The sequence below is a fragment of the Mangifera indica genome, chromosome 5 (assembly GCF_011075055.1).
Source record: "Mangifera indica cultivar Alphonso chromosome 5, CATAS_Mindica_2.1, whole genome shotgun sequence".
NCBI lineage: Eukaryota > Viridiplantae > Streptophyta > Magnoliopsida > Sapindales > Anacardiaceae > Mangifera > Mangifera indica.
This window is the reverse complement of record NC_058141.1, coordinates 1058066-1081093: the sequence shown is the minus strand read 5'-3', so window position 1 is coordinate 1081093 and position 23028 is coordinate 1058066. Positions and strand designations below refer to the sequence as shown.

At 32.1% G+C, this 23028-nt stretch overlaps 3 protein-coding genes across 4 annotated transcripts; 2 read left to right on the top strand and 1 right to left on the bottom strand.

Moving 5' to 3' along the window:
• Positions 1 to 2465: 2465 nt before the first annotated feature.
• Positions 2466 to 4027, top strand: LOC123216185 (F-box protein SKIP23-like). The gene has a single exon (XM_044636570.1). The coding sequence runs from the start codon at positions 2575 to 2577 to the stop codon at positions 3700 to 3702; it is 1128 nt and encodes a 375-aa protein (XP_044492505.1). The 5' UTR covers positions 2466 to 2574; the 3' UTR covers positions 3703 to 4027.
• Positions 4028 to 10719: 6692 nt separating this feature from the next.
• LOC123217590 lies at positions 10720 to 14912 on the top strand. Its single transcript, XM_044638679.1, has 9 exons — positions 10720 to 10726; positions 12589 to 12780; positions 13200 to 13429; positions 13653 to 13724; positions 13891 to 13958; positions 14039 to 14192; positions 14279 to 14359; positions 14441 to 14533; positions 14648 to 14912. The coding sequence occupies exons 1-9, from the start codon at positions 10720 to 10722 to the stop codon at positions 14729 to 14731; spliced, it is 981 nt and encodes a 326-aa protein (XP_044494614.1). The 3' UTR covers positions 14732 to 14912.
• Positions 14913 to 16020: 1108 nt separating this feature from the next.
• On the bottom strand, positions 16021 to 21967 carry LOC123215749 (sulfhydryl oxidase 2-like). 2 transcript variants are annotated; one of them, XM_044635972.1, is made up of 11 exons: positions 21607 to 21967; positions 20070 to 20094; positions 19897 to 19989; positions 19336 to 19517; positions 19130 to 19199; positions 18962 to 19030; positions 18805 to 18878; positions 18523 to 18673; positions 17965 to 18005; positions 16903 to 17049; positions 16021 to 16804 (listed from the first exon to the last, which is right to left on the bottom strand). In XM_044635972.1, the coding sequence occupies exons 1-11, from the start codon at positions 21834 to 21836 to the stop codon at positions 16345 to 16347; spliced, it is 1542 nt and encodes a 513-aa protein (XP_044491907.1). In that variant the 5' UTR covers positions 21837 to 21967; the 3' UTR covers positions 16021 to 16344. The 2 variants fall into 2 exon arrangements, with proteins under 2 accessions (XP_044491907.1, XP_044491906.1); XM_044635971.1 differs by having other exon boundaries at positions 16021 to 16825; positions 21607 to 21963.
• Positions 21968 to 23028: the final 1061 nt, after the last annotated feature.

Below are 23028 nucleotides of genomic sequence, written 5' to 3'. Positions count from 1 at the left end.
AAAACTTTTTTTCGCCTTTACATAACATAATTAACACTTTCTCATTCGAAATCAAACCCTTGGTGTAAGAATAAAATATAAAATTTTCCTACATTAATTTTGAAAAATAAAAAGACTAAATATATCTCATTTATAAGTCATATCTAAATATTTTGAACATGACAATTTAATCCCAAAAAAGTTAATCGAGTTAGTTTACTTTTAAATTCCTTTTTAACTCAGTCTCAAAAGTCAGTTCAACTTAACTCAAATTTGAGTCAAGATCGACCTTAGATGGTCAACTCATTTTAAAAAAAAAAAAGTCAAAATCAAATTAGAAAAAGTTCAGTTTGCTTTTACTCATAAGTCAAAGATTGCTCGATTTGAATTAAACTTTACTAGTGGTTCATTCATGTTATATCAAATAATTGGCAAATTAATATTATTTTGTCTATTATTAGATAAAATACTACTGTTTCGTTAATGAGTGACAAACTTGAGCTTCGAATCTAAACCACAAATGTGAGTTATATATTTGAATTATAAACTCGAATTAAACTCAATCCAAACTACTTTTTATTCAAACCAAACTCGAGCTATCTTTATTTTGGCTTGACAAAATTAAGGCAAACTCAAATTAAATTATTTTTCATTTAAGTTAAACTCAAATTAAGGGGTGTGTAGGCTTATCTCAATTCATATCCACCCCTAAATGTTGATATTAATTTGTTAGGAATAAACTATTCTATATCAATTTGTCCAGGGAATGAACCTCTAGAGAGGCAACAGAAGAATATATTGGTTTTTTCTAAATTTTATTTGGCCAAAAGACTTATTCTCACCCAAGGGTTATTGAAAACCCAAACTGATACCTGTTAACTTTGAAAAACCCAAACACTTGCCTATGATTAATTTTTTGTCAAAAATCTTAGTTAAAGTTAGGAGTAAATTTATTATTTAACAAAAAAATTTAAAAAGACTAAACTTTTATAACATTCCCTACTAAATTTTAAAATCTCACAATTTTTCCCTTGGTTTTTTCTCCTTCGGTGATTCACTCTTCCCGACCATCGGCCAACCTCTCGTCTTTCTTTTCCCTCATCATTTGACTCTTTTTGCACCAATTTTTACTTCTTCAGAGAAAAAAATCATCGTCTCTAGGAGAAATAACCACTTTTCAAACTTTGAAGAAAATTATAAGGGGATGTTTATTTTTTATTTTTACTAAATAATAATTTTATCACTAACCCTAATTGAGATTTTTAATAAAAAATTATTCATGGGTAGTTATTGGGTTTTTGAAAGTTAGTAGATACCACTTTTGGTTTTCAATAAACCTTGGGTGGGATTAAGTATTTTCGCCATTTTATTTTACACCTTTTTATTGATTTTGAAAGGATATGTGTAGCTTTACAACATGAATTCCACTTTATCTAAAAGTTCCAATTGCATAATACATACAAAAGATTATGATAGTTGTCCTTATCACTTGAATTCCTAATATTATTTTCCTAATCTAACAAATATACTTCTTGAACCAAATGGAAGATCCATCCTCTGATCCTGCTCGAAGACCTTTGCCGTTGCACATTCCTTTCACCATCACTTAGCTTGTATAATTCTATTCTGAAATTCTCAATCTAGAAGGATTTACAGATGAATAATTTTTTTTTTTAATATGATTTTATAATTTTAAGGGGTTTTAAATAGGAATAAATTCAATCTGAATTGAGTTAAGTTTAAGGTTGATTCAAATTTAAACTAGTTGGAACTTGGACATAATATCATTGGATAAGTCAAAAGTATTATCTCGTTTACGAGAGAAAAGAAATTATTTCGTTACTAAATTTAAATATTTGATTTTATCAAATTCTTAATTTAGGAATTTGGTTGATTCACAAAATTATCATTTATTTCCTAATTTATCAAATCTATATATTTAGAAGGCCTTAGGTTAGGAAGATTAAAAGCTAGTCCAATAATCTATATTTTATTACTTACATAATTTTATTTAATTTATAAATAATAAAAAATTCTGATAATACTCTATTACCAATGGTAATGTGACAAGTAATATAAGGAGTAATCTGATTAGGTATTAAAAGATTACTGATGTAATATTTATTTTATTATAATATATCCTTATTTATTAAATTTTTAAGGCAAAAATAATTTTATTTTCAATTAATATAATAAGTAGCATAACAAAATATTTTAGAATAATTATACCAAATGATATTTAAGTAAAATAATATATTAATATTTTTTTATTATTTTTAACTAAATATAATAATTATTTATATCAATCTAATTTTATCAAACAAAATAATAATTTATACTTAATAACCTTTAAAATAGTCTTCTAATTTGGATAATAAAACCATCCCAATCCCATACCCCATTAGGATTTTGCTAACTCTTTTCAAAGACTTAATTTGCAAGAAAAGACTTTATTTTTAACCAATAATAACGTCTAACGTGAAAGAAGAAATCACAATCCTATCGAGTCACTATTTTCTGTAGTGCCTGATTGCATTTTCACTCTACTCTTCTTCTTAATTCTTCATCCTCTTGCTCTTTAGCTACTTTGCAGCCATGGATACAATCACTCCCGATTGGACCAGTCTTCCTGGAGAACTCCTTACGTCAATAGCAAAACGCCTCCATACAAAAATTGACATCCTTCGTTTTCGTGCTGTTTGTCGCTCATTTCGTTGCATACTTCCCCATCCTCCAAAGTTCCTATTCCCAGAATCAATTTTAAAGACGACCGACTTTCTAAAAGGTCCCAATCCCGACAGCGAAGACCCCTTTGTCCTCATAGAGTCTACTGTTTATGTCATCCAGCCCCTTGACGATGAAACATCTGCACCATGGTTGGTCGAAGTCGAGGAAACAACTTCAGGAAAATTCCAAATAAAAGATCCCCTCTCTGAATTATATCTTAAGAACTTGCCACAAAAGTCTTTGAACCTGTTGGATTATCGGGTTAAGGAAATAAGTAAATCCTACATGTTTGAATTAGCTTCTACCGATGAAGGCAACGAGAGAGACTCCAGTGATTCTTTTGTAGCTGCAGAAGTAGTGCCGTCTTCTTTTATCGATCAAAATGATGATGGGTTTGTTGTCATGGCGAAATTTGGCGACCAACTAAGTGTATGGAGAAATATAGACAAGAAGTGGACTGATATAGACACTGCTGAGATTGAGATTCCAGACTATCCTGTTGATATTGTTTATCGCAATCACAAGTTCTATACTATTTCCTATGTTGATTCTGCTATAATTGTAGATTCTAAATCTTTGAATGTTGTGGAGGTTGCTTTCCCAGTAGATCTGGCAGGTTGGTTTGATATATATTTGTTAGAGTCTTCAAATGATTTGCTAATGATTGCCTGGAACGGGACAGATAAAAAGCTTTTGGTGTTCAAGCTTGATGAAGAGAAGTGTCAATGGATTCAAGTGACGGATGGATTGGAAGATAGAGTTTTCTTTGTGGGACTAAGAAGTTCATATTCTGTTGTGGCTGATGATTTCTGTGGATGTAAAGGGAGTCATGTTTATATCAAAGTAGTTGATGAAGATGATACTGAATTAGATGTTAAGACTTTTAACCTCAAGGATAATTCTGTTGAGGAGATTGACGATAACCCTTTTTGGCCTCCACCACCTTGGGTATTTGGAGATTTAGAAAATGAGTTCAAACTTATTAATACAACTTAATGCGATGCATTTAGGGATTTCTATATTTTTGATTTTGTCCTTCACTCATTTTGATCGGTTTTTACTTGTTAATCGATAGTATTCTTGGTAAGGAGTTGTATGTGTAGTTGTAAAGTTGCTTTGGAAAGATATTGCATGACTTAGTCAAGTTGTTTATTGGATGCTAGTTTGTTTGTAATTTTCTTCACTGTGACTGGAGTTGTGAGACTAGAGTTGTCTACATAGCTTGGATTGCTCACTATTATGTATGCTTTGCTACCTATTATGTATGCTTTGCTACTATAAATATTATTCTGATAACCAAATATTGTGATTATTGTTGAGACATCCTTTGTCTTTGAGCATTGTTGATTTCGGTTTCAAAGAAATCCAAGTGTGAGTGAATAAAATCCAATTTGTCCACCATTACAATTGTGAAAGCTCAATTGTTGAAGGTAGCTGTAGTACAGAATCTTCAGTAATAAATGATGTAGGACTTTGTGAGTGTTGCATTTATTGGCATGCTGCTTGACTGCAGAACTGTGCATCCTTGAGCACCCCTGCGCTTTTGCCTTTGCCATAACTTGTCTGTTAACAAGTCTATAATCTGTAAAACTTGTTTAACAAACAAATTTCATTCATTTTTTTTACGTCAATATCATGTTTTCTGGTTACTTATTCATGTCGTAAACTGTTGTTTCACCTGTGAACCGACACAAATATTTTGGTTGAGTCACGGTTTAATAAGATCCAATAACTAAAACCATTGGACCATAAGTCGTCGTTACCTATATTTCCCAATTGAACGGGGGTCTATTCAATACATATATATTAGAAGGTGTTAATATATATATTCAAGTCTATTTGCGAGAATGAGAATGTTAAACCCAAGTCTTTCCATTTCAAGCTTTGAGACTTGAAAATTATGCATCTTGAAATCTTTACTCTTACAATAAAACTGTTTAATTGGTAATCAATACTAATAATAATCTATTATTATGTAATCAAATAATTTTAAATTAAAAATAAAATAACAAATTTAATACAAAACATTAATAATTGGGATATTGTACTTTTTACCTTGATTTGGGTTCACTTATACATTTGTACCACACTTTTCATACCCTAAACATTTTTACCATTTTATATGTTGGAATACTTAAAATGTCCTTATTTTCAACCTTGAGAAAAACTAGACAAGACAATACTATTCTATTTATGAATTGCAGAGAGAAAACATATGTAGATATTTAGTATTAATATTTAAAACAAGATTTATATATATGTTAGATAAAATCAAGTGAATTTAAAAATTTTTTATTTTAAATTTTTTTAGATTAAATATAAAAAATTTTAAACTCATTTGATTTTATCCCCCTAAACTCTGGTTGGCATTAATCTAATATTAAAGTAACACATGAAAAAATAATTCAATAAGCCATCCATGAAGAGCTTGCAATCTTAAGGATAGCCTCGGTGTGAGACATATAAAAAATATAAAATATGCAAAGAAGCAAAGAATATATTCTTTGCATAGAATATTGCAGAGAATATATTTTTAAGGAATACGCATAATACATTATGCATACTTGTTTGCTTCCATGTGTTCATTCACGTGAATGTACATATCTGTATGCTTTTGCAAATATTTTCTACAAAAACATATTTGTCTGCTTTCCCATGAAGATCATATAATATAACATAAAAGTATTAGATATATATAACACAAGAGATCATCAAATTATTTTTTCGTGCACAAAGAAAATTCAGTGAACAGCTTCATCAATCATCGATCGATGATGAAACTTCTTGGATTGGCAATGGTGACGCAATGACAAGATGACAGGTGATGTTCCTTATAAAAATGGAAGTATAATTATATCGTACCAAATTTAATTAGATCCAAATTCAATTAAATAATTCAATGTAAATCTTGATTTGATTCAAGTTGAATTATTGTTTAATTTGAATTCAAGCTAAATTCAAATAAAAAAGTTTTGTTCATTGTCAAGTTAAGGGTTGGGAAGTGGAACCCCAACTCTTTTTGCTACTTACCCTTCTGCCATCAATTTTTATAAAATTATCCATTTTTTAACATCTCACCTATATCTATTTTTTTTTTTACACAAAATGTTACTCAAGTTGGTTAATTGAGTGAATTTTATTTTATGTATGTTGGTGATTGAAAATTATCAAGTATAGGTGATCAGTTTTAATTCCCAACCCTTTTTGCTACTTACCCTTCTGCCATCAATTTTTATAAAATTATCCATTTTTTTACATCTCACTTATATCCTTTTTTTTTTTACAAAATGTTACTCAAGTTGGTTAATTGAGTAAATTTTATTTTATGTATGTTGGTGATTGAAAATTATCAAGTATAGGTGATCAGTTTTAAATTTTTTAAAAATTATCAAAGATAAAATTATTCAATCTATCATTCATCATTGAGTTGAGAGATTGAAAATTATCAAATATGTTGGTGATTGAGCTTAAATTTTTTAGATTAGCATAGGTGACCAGGGGGGTTAGCAGAAAGTCAGGGATTGCAAAAAGATTGAGGAAAAAAGAAAGATTAATGTTGTGGTATTCTTTCTTTCTATATAGGTTGCATCAACAGGGGTATTTTGGAGAAAAGAATTATTATTATGATATTTTTGTTTAGAGTTTGAGATGAGTGGTGTATATATATACACGGTTTAGAAAAATAAAAAATTCAATATCCCTTAATAATGGGCCCTCAAGCAATTACCTAAAGCTTTTAAGTCAACTCTCTATAATTGGTCAAGGGCCTTACAGGCCCAAATAGTTTTTTGTTAAACACATTATTTGAAATAGGTCGAATAACTATTTTCTACTCAAGGTTTGATGCAAACCTAATTTTTTATTTATTAATTATTAAAAATCTAAATATCCACTAATATATTAAATTTTACTATTATTGTCAAGCGTAAAATTGTTATTTATCAAAATATTTAAAAAATCTAAAAATTTATCATATTTTTCCCTAAGTTTAAAAACTAATAAATTTCTCTCTACCTAAAGTTTAAAAAATCAACATTTCTCTCTAGAGTTTTTTTAGCACATCGGTGTCAGCAACTAGAGACAGTGATGATGGCGTTCTCTCTCCCTTCTGGCTTCTCTCTCAATCTCGCTCTATTTTGGGCCATCAATCAATGACCAATGAAAGCTTTTGCTATCTTCGATCGCCAGTAGTGTTGGCTGGAAAAATCCTAAGTGAAATTCTGATTTTTCAAACTTTATATGGGAGGAAATTTGTTAGTATTTAAATTTACGGGGAATGTGATAAATTTTTAGATTTTTAAAAAATTTTAACAATGAAATTTAACAAATGGGTGATTATTTAGATTTTCGATAGTTAATAGTGAAAAGTTGGATTTCCATCAAACCTTGGGTGGGAAATATTCATTTGGGCTTTGAAATATTAGTCATATATTATTATTAGAGCTGGGCAAAAAGCTTAGGCGGGCTAAACATTTCTTTATATCCTTTATGTTCTAGATGCTTTGAGCAAAACCTTGGCTTCGAACAAGAAAATCTTTGTATTGTTCTCTCAGACCATCCATCCATAATAGTGAAAGGAGCAAGGATTCTTTGTGACAACTATGAAAACAGCAATATTGTTATGTATAAAGGCTATCAGGAGTAAGGGGGATCCGATTGAGATTTGCTTTAGTTTGAATCGCTATTAGACTTAACTTTTACCCTCTCGTCTCACTAGTGTCTTCCACCAAAGCTACACCTAGTAAACGGGTGGGGCAATCAATATAGGCTGAGGTAAAACAGACAAGAGTAAAAAATGAGTTGATTTATATGGATAAATAATACAAAAACCCATATCTTGTCTTGTGGGTATGGGAAGACCTGTAGGTTATCGTATATTTGAGATTTTATTATTTTTGAATTTGTAAATAAAAAAATATATTAATTTATTGTGAAATGCAATAATATATTTAAATTATTGTTGAAAAATTGTACTGTTGAATTAACAAATTTTTAATTCAATCAAATTTTTTTTATGTAAAACCTACTTTGAATGACACCATTTTTCGCTTATTGCATGTATTGAAGAAGAACAACCACAAATCATTCTTTGAAGCCTCTCAGAAAATCAAAGAAGGTAACTACCTTTGTTTATGAGAAGAATGAATTAAGAGAAGAATGGTATGCAATTGTGAAAAGAGTGAAGAATCAGTTGTTAAGTAGAGAAGAAGAAGAGTTAAGTGTTATTGAGTTAAAGGCAAATAAATGATAACAAATAGTATCACAAAAACAAAGGTGAATAGGAGACAAGGAGTTATGTTTGGTAAACTCAGTTTAAAGGTTCTAATTGGGAACAGTGCAAGCAATTAGAGGTGGGAATTTTGGTTTAAATTTAGGGGGTTTCGATCCTTCTCAACCTTAGCGGAGAGAGGATTCTCTAATAAAAACTAAAACAATAAAACTATGTGTACCCAATTTGGGTACACAAATGTGTATACATTTATATGTATCATCATGTAATTGGATGATTTTGAATTAAGAATAAAACAATAATCAATCATATGATGACATATATGAGTGTGTATACATTTGTGTACCCAAAATAGGTACACATAGTATTGCTCAAACTAAAAAGGAGACTAGGACAGAGGCAATCAAGAGCAGGGATACATGTGTCCTATCCCCACCCCCCCTCCTCCCCTTTTATCTTTATTTCTTTATATTAATATATTTACTTAAAATATTAATATATTTTTATAGTTTTAGATTATTTTGTTTTTTAAATTTATTTATTTTTCTATTGTGCATATTAAAATAGTTAATATATGATATTTGTGATATTTGAAATAGTTAGTTGGTTTTAATTTTACTTAATTTTGTTATTTAATATATTTATATTATGTTTAGAGAGTATGATAAAGTGATTTTCTTTCCATAGATACAGAAAGGAGATTTTTCTTTATGGAGAGAGGATGAGGAATCCTTGTAATCCCCGTAATAGAGATAGAGATTGATATCCCTTACAGGGACGAGAACGAGGATTGAGATCTTTTCCTCATCCCTCCTCGTTGCCATCCCTATAAGCAATTGTGCATTAATAGCTTCTATGTTTAAATTCAAACATGGTATGTTCTGTGTGTGTTAACAGTTAACGGTGTAGACTTAATTTATTAGTTTGAGTAATACTATACAAACTTACTTTAACTACACAAGTAAGTATATACTTATGTATATTATCATGTGATTGGATATTATTTTATCCTTAATTCAAGATTATCCAATCACATAGTAGCACCTATAAGTGTATATATTTATACATTTAAAATTGATTCACATAATTTTATTTTATTAGTTTTATCAGCTGAATAAGAAATATTGGATATAGGTCCACCCATGACGAGTCGACCTGATCTGGTTTAATATAATTGTCAAGGGCAGTTATAAGAAGGAATTGAAGGGTAGTTGGACATATATAAATTGTCCAAACTACCTCCCCATGATATAAGAACGCTATTTTTTACCAGAAAAAGAATTCCCTTCTCTTCCTGTAAAACAAATGCACAAATCCTGTCTCCCAAATGAAAATCAATACTTAGGCAAATGGTATCGTGGAAATAAACTAACGTCAATACCTTGCATCATATTCAAAGAAGTTTCATCGAAAAGTAATCCGGGTACATAAATCATTATTTACAGAATTCATAGAATTTGATCCTGACATGTTTGATTATTATAACATTAATATTAAAGCCTAGGATGCGTATTTGCTATGTTTTCTGTCATATTGCGTATGTTGTGCAAATTAGAATCGGTATATTAAATTTTGATTTAAAAAATTCGTTTTTGGGCACAAATTTAATTCGGCCAAAATTGCATGAAATTGATGTAGAAAAACATGTTGGATGAATGATTGGAATGGTGTTACATGTTTTAAATTCAAAAATGACTCAAATTAATGTCGTAATTGATGGAAATCAACCCAAAACCAAGAACAAAAGGCGTGTTTTTCTCCTCACTATTTTGACAGATTCCAATGCAAATGGCATCGAAACTTGGAATGATAAGGCTCGTCGTCGACTAGGCTACAAAAGCCCCATGGTGTTGTCGCCGAAAAATAATTGAAAATCAACCAATTAAAAGGACAACAAAACTAGGGTTCATCACATAAAATCAGGTCGAAATTGATTTTAAAAAACCTAATTACCTGACCCGTTGGTCAATGGGTTGGTCAAGACCCATCGATCAATGGGTCAACTCATTGAGTCAACTGGGTTCAACCTGAACTGGTCAATACCCACCAAGTCAGTAGGCTTATCAACAGTCAAAAGGTTGACCATATTGTTGATAGCGCATATACGCGTATGGAGGAGATGACCAATTGCTTCTAACATGTGGCGACGTGTGCAGGCACGTGACGATCATTACCCGATGCGTGGCAAAGCGTGTAACGTAATCTCGATGCGTGGATGCATGTGACGTTCTCCATTCGGCATGTGGGAGCATGTGCAACTTATCCTGGTACTGTTTTGACACGTAGAAACGCGTGCACCATCAACTCTATGTGTGAAAGAGTGTAGAACTTTATTTTGGCATGTGATAAAGCGTGAACGCCCCTTTCCAGTGCGTTTTGGTGTGTGAAACTTGTTTCCAGTCGTTCGAAGCTGTGTAGTGCTCGGATCTGTATATAAGATGTGTTCCATGGGTCTTACTATGCATAAAGACATGTAATACCTTATTTCGACTCCCAAAAACACATATTGGTGTTTCAAAATATATGTTTCTACTTCATGCAAGTTTGTTGACTGAGGACCATTACATTGCATGTTGAGACTATCAAGAATCTGTTGAACTCTTTTAATTGGAAGAGAGATAGTATCCATGTATGAATATGAGCCCCGTGATCTATGATCTTGTTCAGGACAAGAATTTGAAATCTTTGGGATAGGTGGATTCATTACAGCTTGCTATAAAGCAACACTTAATAATGTACAAAGAAATATCCACTACTTTAATGTTATCCCAAAAATTAACGAAATGCGAGGTATTTGACCTATCACAAATTTCATAGAAATTTTATTTGGATAATTATCTGGGGGGGGGGGGGGGCGCAAAAAGCTTATTGGCCATGTTAAAATAATTAATGGGCTCAATGGCACCATCCTTGTTCAACCTTGATTGAGTCTAATCAGGCTTAACTTAAGGTATTACCTATGATCCTTTGCATTGTATCTTTACGTATTTAGCAAGTCATTTTGTTTTATATATATGTGTGTGTGTGCGCGCGCGCGCACACGCGCGTGTGTGTATATCATAAATTAATTTTTTTTATTTTTTTGGGACAACATCTCACCGCACTGACTATTTGCAGAGGTCTACTGATTCATGTTATATCCGAAAGGAAAGAAAAGAACAAATCAAATTAATAATTAATTTGTGGTGGGTGGGTGTCAACTAGACCAATGAATAAAGAAACTAACTTTTTTTTTTCTCCTTTTCTTTTATTTTATTTTCTTGTCAACCGAACAGATCCGAGAATGTGTAAGTGGACCAATTCTCACCATACAATTAAAATTAAATTAAAAATAATTAAACTCCACCCAAAAGCAAAGTTTTTGGGTCACCAAATATTTTGATTTTTTCTTTCATGTTGGTCATCCAAATGGACATGGTCAAACCAACCCATTTGAGTCATCATAACAAGGTCAAAATAGAGGGCTATACCGATAACTCAATTTCAATTTCAACAACACTTTAAAATTAAAAAGGAAAATAATATAAAAATGAAGAAAATGTAATTATAAAGTGATTTTAAAAACATTTTTTATTCAATTCCAAAAATTAATTTTAATTACAGTCCTAAAACACAAGTGATAATACTACATCAATAAAACTATATATATATATATATATATATATATATATATATATATAATATATATATATATATATATATATATATTTTAAGTATATAAATATATATACTCTTATATGTATCATCACATGATTAGATGATTTTGAATTAAAGATAAAATAACATAGTATTACTTATACTAGATATACTAATAATTATTATAAACATAAGTATAAATATTGATATGTTATTAGGTATTATTTTATTTCAAATTTAAAATTATTTTATCATATAATAACACGTTATTATTTGTACTCATATTTAGGGCTACAATTAAGCAAAGTTGAGTATTGATTGGTTTGAATTTGAGCTTAACTCGTCTTAATTAGAGAAATTATAATTAAACAATATAACTTATATAATAATCAATTACTTCAATATTAAGGAAAGAAGTAAGATTTTTAAAATATAAGTGTAAATTTTTAAATTTTGAGAGTTTATTAATATTACACTTGAATTGAATTACAAGCTTGAGAGGTTCATGAGTTGATTAATAGTGAGATCAAACTCAATCTAAAAGCCAACTTTGACCCATTTGAATTTAAACTCGATTTGATAATAGTTAAGTATTTCATAAGTAACTCAATTTGTTGGTAGCCCTACTCAGATTTGCATCAATTTTTAGTGTTCACGTATTTGTACTAATTGTTAATCCACGGAGCATTATCTAAGACAAATAGAATTTTAAATATAATTCTAAAAATCATTGTAAAATCAGAAAACAAATAAAATTTTTTGCTCTAGCATGGCAAATATTTTCAGAACTTAATTTATTGAATGAGTTTTCCATATATATCCAATGAATTTTTCCAGGAGAATAGGCGAGAAAGAAAATCCCACTACAAAATGACGAGAGCGTTGACGTAAGATGGTGGCAATGGTGCTGCTAGCTTGTTTGCCGCTAAAATCTGTTTTATATTATTTGTTTTCTGTTTTTTGTCTTCACCCTTGCAAAGTTGTATGTATATATATGTATACACGCCTTGTTTGAGGAAGAAGACACAAAATCAGACCAACGAGAAAACAGGAAAGCGTTTTTTGTGCAACAAAGAAAACAGAAACTCAATCTCTTGCTTCAAGCTTTCCAAAAGCGAAGATTCATCGGAAGATTCAAACACAAAAACAGAAAGCTTTTTTCTTGACTTGGCTTGGCAGCTTTGACAAATTCATACGATTCCCTTCTTGTAAGTCTCTTATTTCTTCTCCCTGTTGTCTTTGTATCTTTGGCTTTTGCAACATTCAAGCCTTTGTGTTTCGTAAAGTTTTCTCTCTTTTGGCATCTGGGTTCATTTCGTTTCTCATTTGTCTCAATTGGGTTGTTGCCTTTGTCTTGTGACTGTTGGCTTTACCTAAATTGGGTTCAACTTTTAGGGTTGTTTCTGTAAAGCTGTTGGTTTCTTTGTTCATCTTTTTGCTTCTTTTCTAAAGGGTTTTTTTTTTTTTTTTCAATTGTAAGTTTCTGATTCCTCCACATGTTTGATGGATTTCAGGACTTGAATTGAAAGAAAAGAGCTTGATCAAGTAGTTTTAGTCTTGAATTTGATTGAATTTTATTATTGAGGAGGTGTGAATTTGAACATGGGAGATCATTTTGTGTTGCTAGTGGATCGGCTGCTCACAGAATCCACTCTAGATGCTGCAATTCAGAGCAGAAATCGCTTTCTCGAAGCAGCAAAATCAGCAGCTGATGACTCAGAAGTTGAGAATTCTCCCAAAAAGATTGAGTTTAGGGATATATCAACTCCAAGGAAAGTGGTGGAGTGCAGGATTTGCCATGATGAAGATGAAGATTTAAACATGGAAACACCTTGCTCTTGTTGTGGCAGCTTAAAGGTTGGTTAATGAATTCAATCAAAGCCTCTAATTGAAAGGCCTTTTCGGTTTTGATCTTATATCAGCTGCAAATTTTGTATTGCTGCAGAAGGGCTGTGTCTATTTGAGCTATAGACAAACAATATGATACTTCAATTGCTCTCATAAATCGAGAATCGCTCTATAATTTTCTTGGAAATGTACGATTTCCTATGCCATAATGATGTTTTGTTCATTTTTGCAGTATGCTCATCGCAGATGTGTGCAGAGATGGTGCAATGAGAAGGGTGACACCACTTGTGAGATATGCCACCAGGTAAACTTTTTGTCACTTTTCCATCAGGTGTTAATCAATTGATGTTCGTGAATTTCATTGGTAATTCAATCATATGCACGCTTTTCTTCGGATTCGTAGTTCATTTGTGACATGTTAACTTGAAAATTTAGCTGATAACTGAGGCTAATTTGGGTGAAAATTCCAGCAATTCAAGCCTGGTTACACAGCTCCACCTCCCCTTTTCCAGTTTCGGCATATTCCGTTGAGCTTTAGGTAACTTTTATTTACCTCTTATCTACTTTGTTCTTTTTCCTCACAGCTTTTCAAGTTTTCACTGACAATATTTCAATTAGGGGGAACTGGGAAATCTCCAGGAGGGAGTTGAATAATCCACAAATCATCGCGATGGTCTCAACCGACCGGAATTTCCTGCATTCGCCTACCTATGATGAGTATTCAGCTTCTACTACAAAAATTTGGATGTGCTGTCGTCTGATTGCTCTGCTTGTAAATCCCCCTCTCGCAGCTGAATATTGGAAGTTGATAATATTGCTTTAAATATCTGACAAAGATGATTTGCCTTTCTTCTGCAGTTCATGATTCTTCTGATTTCAAGGCATACTTTTCCCCTCATACTTGGTGGAATTAATGAATTTTCCTTCCCATTGTTCTTGGTAATACTACATTTCACTCCAAAAAACTTTAGAACTCTTTACTTGCACAAAATCCGTTCTAAGTTTTCTCATTCTGGGCAGATTTTGTTTGTTCGAAGCATCGGAATTCTTCTTCCAATCTATGTCATGGCAAGAGCAGTAACTGCTTTTCAGCGCCATCGTCATCAACAGCAGGTAAGTTTGTAGCAGTGACCTTCTGCATTTTTCTGGGCAGTTTTCAATCAAACGAGCATAATGCAGCCTGCTCATTAAGTTGCTTTGTTTGTTTGATCATCTGGGTGATCTTAGGAGCCTCCAAGTTCATCGATGAATGAAGAAACTCAACTATCGACTACCCCTCAGCCGCATGCTCAGATCCTTCATGTCATCTAAGTAATGGTTTAATCAATATTGGCCTGTGATCAGCAGCTTTCTTAAATGCATTGTGACTGCAGAATTGTGGAGGGGTTGAAATTAGCTTTGCAAATAAACAAAATTGTAGGGTCAGAGAAATCATGCCAATGTACATAGAAACAATTATACTTTGAATGCAGAATCAGGCAAAATCAAAAGATGAAGTGTAAATTTGTAAATGGGATAGTGTTATTGTTTGAAAATAAGTAAAAAATGAGCAATCCTACATTTATTAACAATTGGTATAAACACTAGTATAAATGTTGACGTGTTATCGTATGATTAAATATTATTTTATATATAATTCAACAGTATTCAATCAAATAATGATGCATTAGAGTTTGTACTCATTGTTAGTATATGAAACAATATGGGTAAAAAAGCAAGGTACAGAGATTGAATATATGTAGACAATAATACTTTTAGTATAAACAGTTTGGTATTAAATGATACAAAAAACTTGATGTGTCATGACAGTATTTTGTGATATAAAGTAAACTATTAAGGTCTAAGGGACACTTGAGGTAAAGTTTATTATATAAAAAAAGTTAATGTAATTAGGGTTGGGCAACGCAAACTGTAGACAATATTTTAGACTGATTGTGAAGGTTTTCAATTATCGAAATTGTAAAATCTCGATTTCTTGAATTGTAAATTTATCCACTATAAATACCCTTTTTATCAATTTTTTATTTAATATTGATTCATTATCTATTATAAACAAATAGTTCAATCATATGATTACACCACACTTTAAAAATTGAACCATATATTAAGAACTTTAGTACCTGAAATCGTGGCAATTGACTTGCTTGATTAAGTTTTCTAACGAGCTGAAAATAAAATTTACCAAGAGATCTAGTGGAATTCCCTGGCAATGAAGGTGTTTTCTCATTTCTGGGTTTTCAATTCATCCGATTCCCTCATACCAGATCTTACACAATTCTTAACTTCAATCAGATAGAACAGCTAACGTCCATATTAATTATATGGTATGCACAAACAAGCAACAGTGGTCTTGAGCAGAGCCCCAAAAAGGGTTAACTCAAGCTTAATTCGCTTCCAGAACGGTCAACTTGAGTTCCAGCTTGGCTTGCTCAAGTTGTCTGATTAGTTACACCAAATAAGAACAATAGTTGGTGAGATGAGATCCAATGTGGCGATGTTGGGGAGGTGTTAATCTCAAGCCAAATAGCAATACAAGTCTGAGCCAGCTCAAATTGCCTCCACCCCTACAAGCAAGCTCATCGTGCTCATTTATACATTCATCAAAATATGCTTCATCATAAGTTACCCGGTACAGTGTGCATAAGAAAATTAAAATGTGACTCGGGGATGCAATGACTTCCAAAATTAAGATCATGATAAGAATCTGTACAGTCCCAAAATAAATATCTCAAAATCGAAAGCTTCTCAAAACGGTCAGTTGGTACAGGGTTGTCATCTGGATTCCTATAAAGAATCTGAATTCATTCGGCTGGGTACCTCAAAGGGCTATGTATATGGTTTTGTAACTAAACAAAACCTTAGTTCCAGCTTTTTCGGAGCCTGAAATTTGTTGAACGGAAACACATGAGAATGTTTAACCTCCATCATATGTTCTTAAAAGAACGTAGTTGGTATTTAGACTTCCGATTCTTCTGCTGTAATCGCCAATAGCAAGCAAGTGCTCCAAATGCACAACTAGCCAGGGCAATCGCCAGTGCAGCTCCCACAGGTACTACAACCGCATTTGTTGAGACCACCGAATCTTCAAGAGCTCCGTCAATCTGATCCGTTGTGACAGTGTCCTTGTCCTTGTCCTTGTATAAAGATACAAGTGTTTTCCCATAATAACTAGATAGGAACTTGAATACCTCATCCTGGTCCCAGTCAATCTGACTGGTTTCGATATCTCCCTTCGAGCGATAACATGAAGGGCAAAGCTGTGTCGGAGGCCATATAATCTTGGGGAAGTTGGGATCGGCAGTTTTTAAAGATGCTTCTACCTTCATTAATCTCTCATTGACTTTATTATGTGCACTCCACAACCAAAGGGCAAAATCGCGGGTCCTATTGAAAGGAGTAGTAATACTGGCAACCAAAATTAGCCATTATTAATAAAGGAATGTCAAGAGTTCAGGAATGAAAAACTTATTTAGTTCTCTTACCTTGAACACATCTCGAAAAAATGTCGACGACACTCCTCACAAAGAAAGAAACTGTGGATAAAATCACATAAAGCTGAAAATGTAAATTGGCTCTCCTTGTCATCAATTCTTACAGAGAGTGAATGTAGTAGAACCCACAAGCCACAGCTGAAAATAATAATTAGAAAAATTGATAACACAATTAATAAAACATTTAAACTAAAAGCAGCTCTCAAACAATTGCCTTGTTGTAAGAATAAATATTAGATGTAGAACAGAACAAGATTGACTTACGATGCAGTGATAATGCCTAAAATTAATACAAACAGGAAAAAGAAAGAAATGGCATTGCAAATCAGGTCCATCACCAACTTGAATTTTTGTCACCAACAATATGCCAACAAATGCTTATCTTTATCAAATAACATACAATTTGGTCAATTTCAAATTCTATTTGTAACAACAAAAAACGAAACTTTGCCTCTTTCATTCTGCTCTGTTTTTCCAAAAACTTAAAGAAATGATAAAGGGATTAAGTCGGTGGCCCAGCCTCTAGTTAGACAACAACTAGTTGTAAACTTTCTTCTTGTAGTCATTCATTTCTCTAATCCACACACCTGGACAAGCTTTCACCATGTCTATGCGGTAAATTGGGCAAGTTCTCCATGTCTTCATCAAGAGGAAATTATCACTCTTGACGTTTATGTCATCTATCTTAGTTAAAATATGTTTTCATGTGAATGTATGAATCAACGCTCGGATGGAGTAATTATGGTCATTCCGCTCATAGAAGACACTTGGTAAAATCAAAAGTAATGGAATTGAAAGATTTTGATATAAGAAGGCATGTTTCTTTTGAATTGGCTATACTCAAAAATAAGAGCTGTACTAAATGCACAAGATAAATGACACAACCGCCCAAAGGCGCAAAAATTTAGATAAGAAGGGCATTGCATCCATTCACTCTATACATATATATCTTCTGCATAAAAGCATGTGACAGGATTTACTCTAAAAGACTGAGAATTAAGTCTGATAACTGAAAGAATAATTAAATATGGGTCATAAAAAATAATTAAATACCTGAAACCCCTGGTGTCATTCCTGCTGCCACGGCAAAACATCTGCAAAAGAATACCCAGAGCACACCAAAACAACAAATTATGATTTTTCACACAAAATACTACAACCATAAAGTAATCAAGATCTCTTGTTCTAATGATCCACAGAAAAAAAAAAATCGTATTTCTCAGTTATGTCATCAGTTGTATGATCACATCAACAGGTGTTGGCATTCATAAAATATATTTCTACAGTACAGTTGACAAATTGTAAAAGAGAAAAGTATAAATTGAACTATGCCAAAGCAACAGTCGATAAGACTACTTTTTTTTTCTTCCATGCTTTCATAAGATTTGAATTAAAATTCCTGATAAATTTAAGTAAAGCAAATAGTATAAATTGAACTCTACCAAGTTACAAACAATAAGACTACTTCTCTCCCTTTTTTTAACCTCCCTCTTTTATAAAATTGTAGTTAACACCTAATCTGGCCCCTCTCCATGCTTTAAACATGAACTAAGCCCAGGGGCCAACGCTTCATATATATGCTGGAGCAACAATATGTCATTTAGTACTTACCCAATATCCACGAGGAACTTTTCCACAAATTTGGAAGTTCCCCAGGGCACCCTTTCCATCATTAATGACAACTTCCTGTCTATCAGATTGCATATGTAATGGGGAGAATTCATCAAAATTTACCAATATTTCTGCACTTCCCTTCCGACACCTAAACCAAAATATTTAAGAGTAAAGCAATGAATGAGGATGAACCAAGAAAAATAAAAAACAAATGAAAGCAGCAAACAGCAAGCACTGTAGTATGCAAGAAAAAGGTGCATACTGAAAGTTGAGCTTTACCTCCTAGAAGGATGGTGAGCCACTAAAAGCTGAAGGAATCTTATTAATGCACCCCGAGTTTCTGATTTGCCCATCTGCAACATAATATCCACAGAAATCATAATTGCTTACTATCACAAAAACTAAAAAGCATAGAGTACAAAAGCAAATCATCTACCTTGTGTTCTAAAATGATGTCAAAGGCAGTGGCCGTTGCCTCTTCAACATCATACACAGCTCGAGCAATCTTCAAAGCCATGCAATGCATCAGTTAAGACTTGGATAAAGGAGAAGATTTTGTTTTTAATATTTATGAAGCAAATTTGGGCTATGCTGTTAAAAATACCTGTCTGGGATCTGATATATTTGATAGAAAAGGCTCATTGTCGAACTTCCCATCATCCAAGCCATAGGAGCTGTTTATGAGCACATAGACTAGAAATGAGAGGAAGGTTTGAAGCTAATAATCACAGAATTACAAACTAGAAAATAGGATAAAGAATGTCATGGTATAATAATATAACAATAAGCATTTGGTGTAGATATTCTTACCTGCCTATTTGTTTATTGATCCAATTAAGCAAGCGATCAGCAGTCCGTCCATCATCAATTACACGTATTTCACTTTTATCTTGTTTAGGTTCCCAACTACTAGATATAAATCTAGAAGGAGGGCCCCAGAAGAGCATAGGATAATGACTTACAGAAAACTTTTCACAAAGTTTGTTATTTATCTGTGCTGCCAAAAACAGTAAAAAAAAAGAAGGCAAATCACTATGTCATATCTCCAATATATTGAAGAAACGTCATAAGCAATGAAAAAGAAGTAACTTTAGAAAGAGTCTGATAAGCAAACCAAAGATAAAATCACCAACAAAAAACCAATGCCATAAGATATGCTTGTTCCACACATTATCTATTTTAATTTTTGAAGGCTGTAAAACATTATACTACATAACTATATAGCTGAAAAAAGATGATATCTTATCACAGATCTAGGCAGTCAACGGTCCAGTCCACAAAAACATTTCTAGAAAGAAACAATTACTGGACTTCAACTTCGAGCACACCATATCTGAAGGGAAATAAATTAAGAAGACAGAGCATAAATACCTTCAATGCACAGTCTACCCTAGTCATCAATATGATACCAGGATGCACTGCATTAGGTCCAGTAAAAAGCCTAGCAACCTTCTCATAATGCAGCTGCATAAATGTTTCTCAAGTAATTAAATTGTGCCCAATATAAATGAGATAAAAAAATACAATAGAGACAAACATATTACCTTATAATTTCTGCAAGCAGGACACCTGAAAGCCGGCATTGGCACGAAAATAAATGTTATATATCATACCATTAGTACAAATAGAGTAAATTAAACAGAAAATTTTATTATTTTTTATTATTTTCACTATCCAAAAATGATATTTGCAATTTGTGGAACCAAAGCATACTGACCCAGACACTGTACTAAAATAAATTCATAGGAAACAGACATGCCACCTTCACAAAATTTAGGTTCAAGGATTTTGCATGCTTGTGTATGAATTTATTGGGGACAAACGTCTAACAATTTTTAACTATTATAATAATTTCAACTATAGGACGTAAAACCATTAAGAACATAAGAAAAATAGCAAGCGTGTCGAATCAAGTGTCAAACATGGGTAGAAAGCAAATAACATGAGAAAGTACAAATCATATATTGATATCCAAATTATTATACAAATTAAAAAAATAAAGCAAACTGAATTTTGTAAGATTTATCCTTTGGAAATTCCTCAGAGTATTTTCAAAAAGTTTCCCCAAAATAAAAGTAATCAAAATACATTATATACTACAATTTAAAAAAGGAGAAGAATTTTTGGAACTAAACACTATTTTATACTGATTTTAAAGTCATGTTTGTTACAATGCAACATTAATAAGCGGGGCCCTACCGAACATGATTTTATTTCATTTCAGATTCATGAAAAAAAAGAGAAAAGAAAATGATTTGAAAGCAACTGTAAGGCCCCTTAAAAACCCAGAATGCACCACATGTCACATTCTTCCAACTCCAAGCTGTCCTAAATATCCCAAATGAAACACCAAATTAACCACCCACACTTCTATTAAAAGTCAACTCACCACTTGCGAACCAACATAGAAATACCAAATACAGTCAATCCTAATGAATTAAGCACCTTCCCATTACTATAATCAAAAACACTAAAACAAACTGAATTTTGTAAAATGTAAGCTTTTCAAAAAGTTTACCAAAGATAAAAATAATCATAATACATTATACTATAATTTTGAAAAGAAGAAGAATTTTTGGAGCTAAACACTACTTACTACCTTTTTTGAAGTCACATTTGTTACAATCCAGCAATAATGTTACACGTTCATTTCCGATTTATTAAAAAAAAAAAGGAGAAAAGAAAAGGGTTTGAAAGCAACTGAAAAAGCCCTTAAGAACCCAAAATCCACCACATGTCACATTCTTCCAACATCCAAAATGTCCTAAACATCCCAAATGAACCACTAATATAACCACCTACGCTTCTACAAAAAGTCAACTCACTATTCACGAGCCAACATAGAACTGTCAAACATAGTCAATGCTGATGACTTAAGCACCTTCGTATTTCTCTTTAGTCAGCACATTTCGACTCTTTTTCTCAACCAATTCATGCCAAACACACCTAACTAAAGCGATTAATTTCATCATAAGCAATTTACACTTCACAGCTAATAATTCGATAAATAAACATAATAGCATTATCACTATCAGATTAACTAATTAATTAATTAACTTAAATTCAAACATGACTACTAACCAATGAGCGAAGAACTCAACGACAGCGTAAGTAGCCAGAGTATCTCTAAGGACGGTATCGAAGTTCGTGGCGTTCAATTCGACGGCGTTATCGACCTCTCCGTTATTTTCGCCGTTACTAATTGATCGGAGGATCGACCGCGATCCCACCGAAAACGATGCCGCTTCGGAGACAAACAGGAGCAGCAACAGAAGCAGATTCAATATCAGAATTATGAGCTTGTGATACATGGAAGATTGAGAGAAGTTTTCGGCGATTGGATTTCGTTTCGAGAAACAGTAAAAGTGATTTCTGTGTTTTCAGTTTTTTTTTTTTTTTGTCTTTTTGTTTTTTCATTTGCTTCTGTTAAACCTGTCGAGTTGGTGATTTCGGGTAAAAGGGGGTCCAAGTTCGATGGATTGGTAAATAATAAGCTTCTCCTTTAATACAATCCTAAAACCTTTGGGATTTTGGATATATAATTGAAGTAAAACTATCATTTTAATTAATAAATATTAATTTACAATGATAATGGATTGTTGAAATTAAATAAAAATATTTATTTTTAATTTATAAATAACTATTTATGAATTGATGGATAATCGTTCATAGTTTTTTACATAAAATTTATATTTTTAGATAACATTTTATCCTTATTTTGGGTGTTAGAGAGATGATTGTAATTTCCGGCTTTAGGTAGTGGCTCTTGACAAGGTATGAGGGAGGGAAATCGTAGTTGTTTCTTGTCAGAAAAGAATTAGAGTTGCGTCGTTGTTGTTTTAGTTTCAATCATCATCTGAGACATCAATCAACTTGTCATCCAATAGTTTCATAGTTGTATCGTCATCTATCTTATTCGTTGCTCAACTTGTTAGTAAATCGTTTTTCTTTTCGATTTATTTTTTATATACAATTCTTTATTGTTTACTTAAACTAGATCACAAAAATACCAAATTTCTCTATTTATTTTTCTTTTTAGTTCTTACTTATAACTTTAGCTTAAGTTTGTTTACCATTCACTTTAGTTTCTTATAACTTATTAATGCTCTTAATTATACATAGCTAAATAAAACTGTCATTATAAAATCCTTTGCTCTCAATATGCTAGAACAGGTCAAGGCTAAACAACTTTGCATTGTGTCAAAAGTTTAATTTTTAAATAGATTTTTTTAATATTGTTCATTGGTGCGCTATTGTCATTGTGGTTGGCTTGGTACTTTCAAGTGTTGGGTAATACATCTCTACATGGGGTATTGCTTTTGTGGAACAAAGTCTTACACACTTAGGAATAAATGGATAAGGATATTCATAAGGCTTTAAAGTCTTGTTTAAATAGTGGAAACTAGCCAAAAAGATGTCTATTATTTCCATTTACACATATTTTGAATGCTTTATATTCTCTGGTTGTATGCACACATGAGGAAAAATTTTCAAAACACCAAC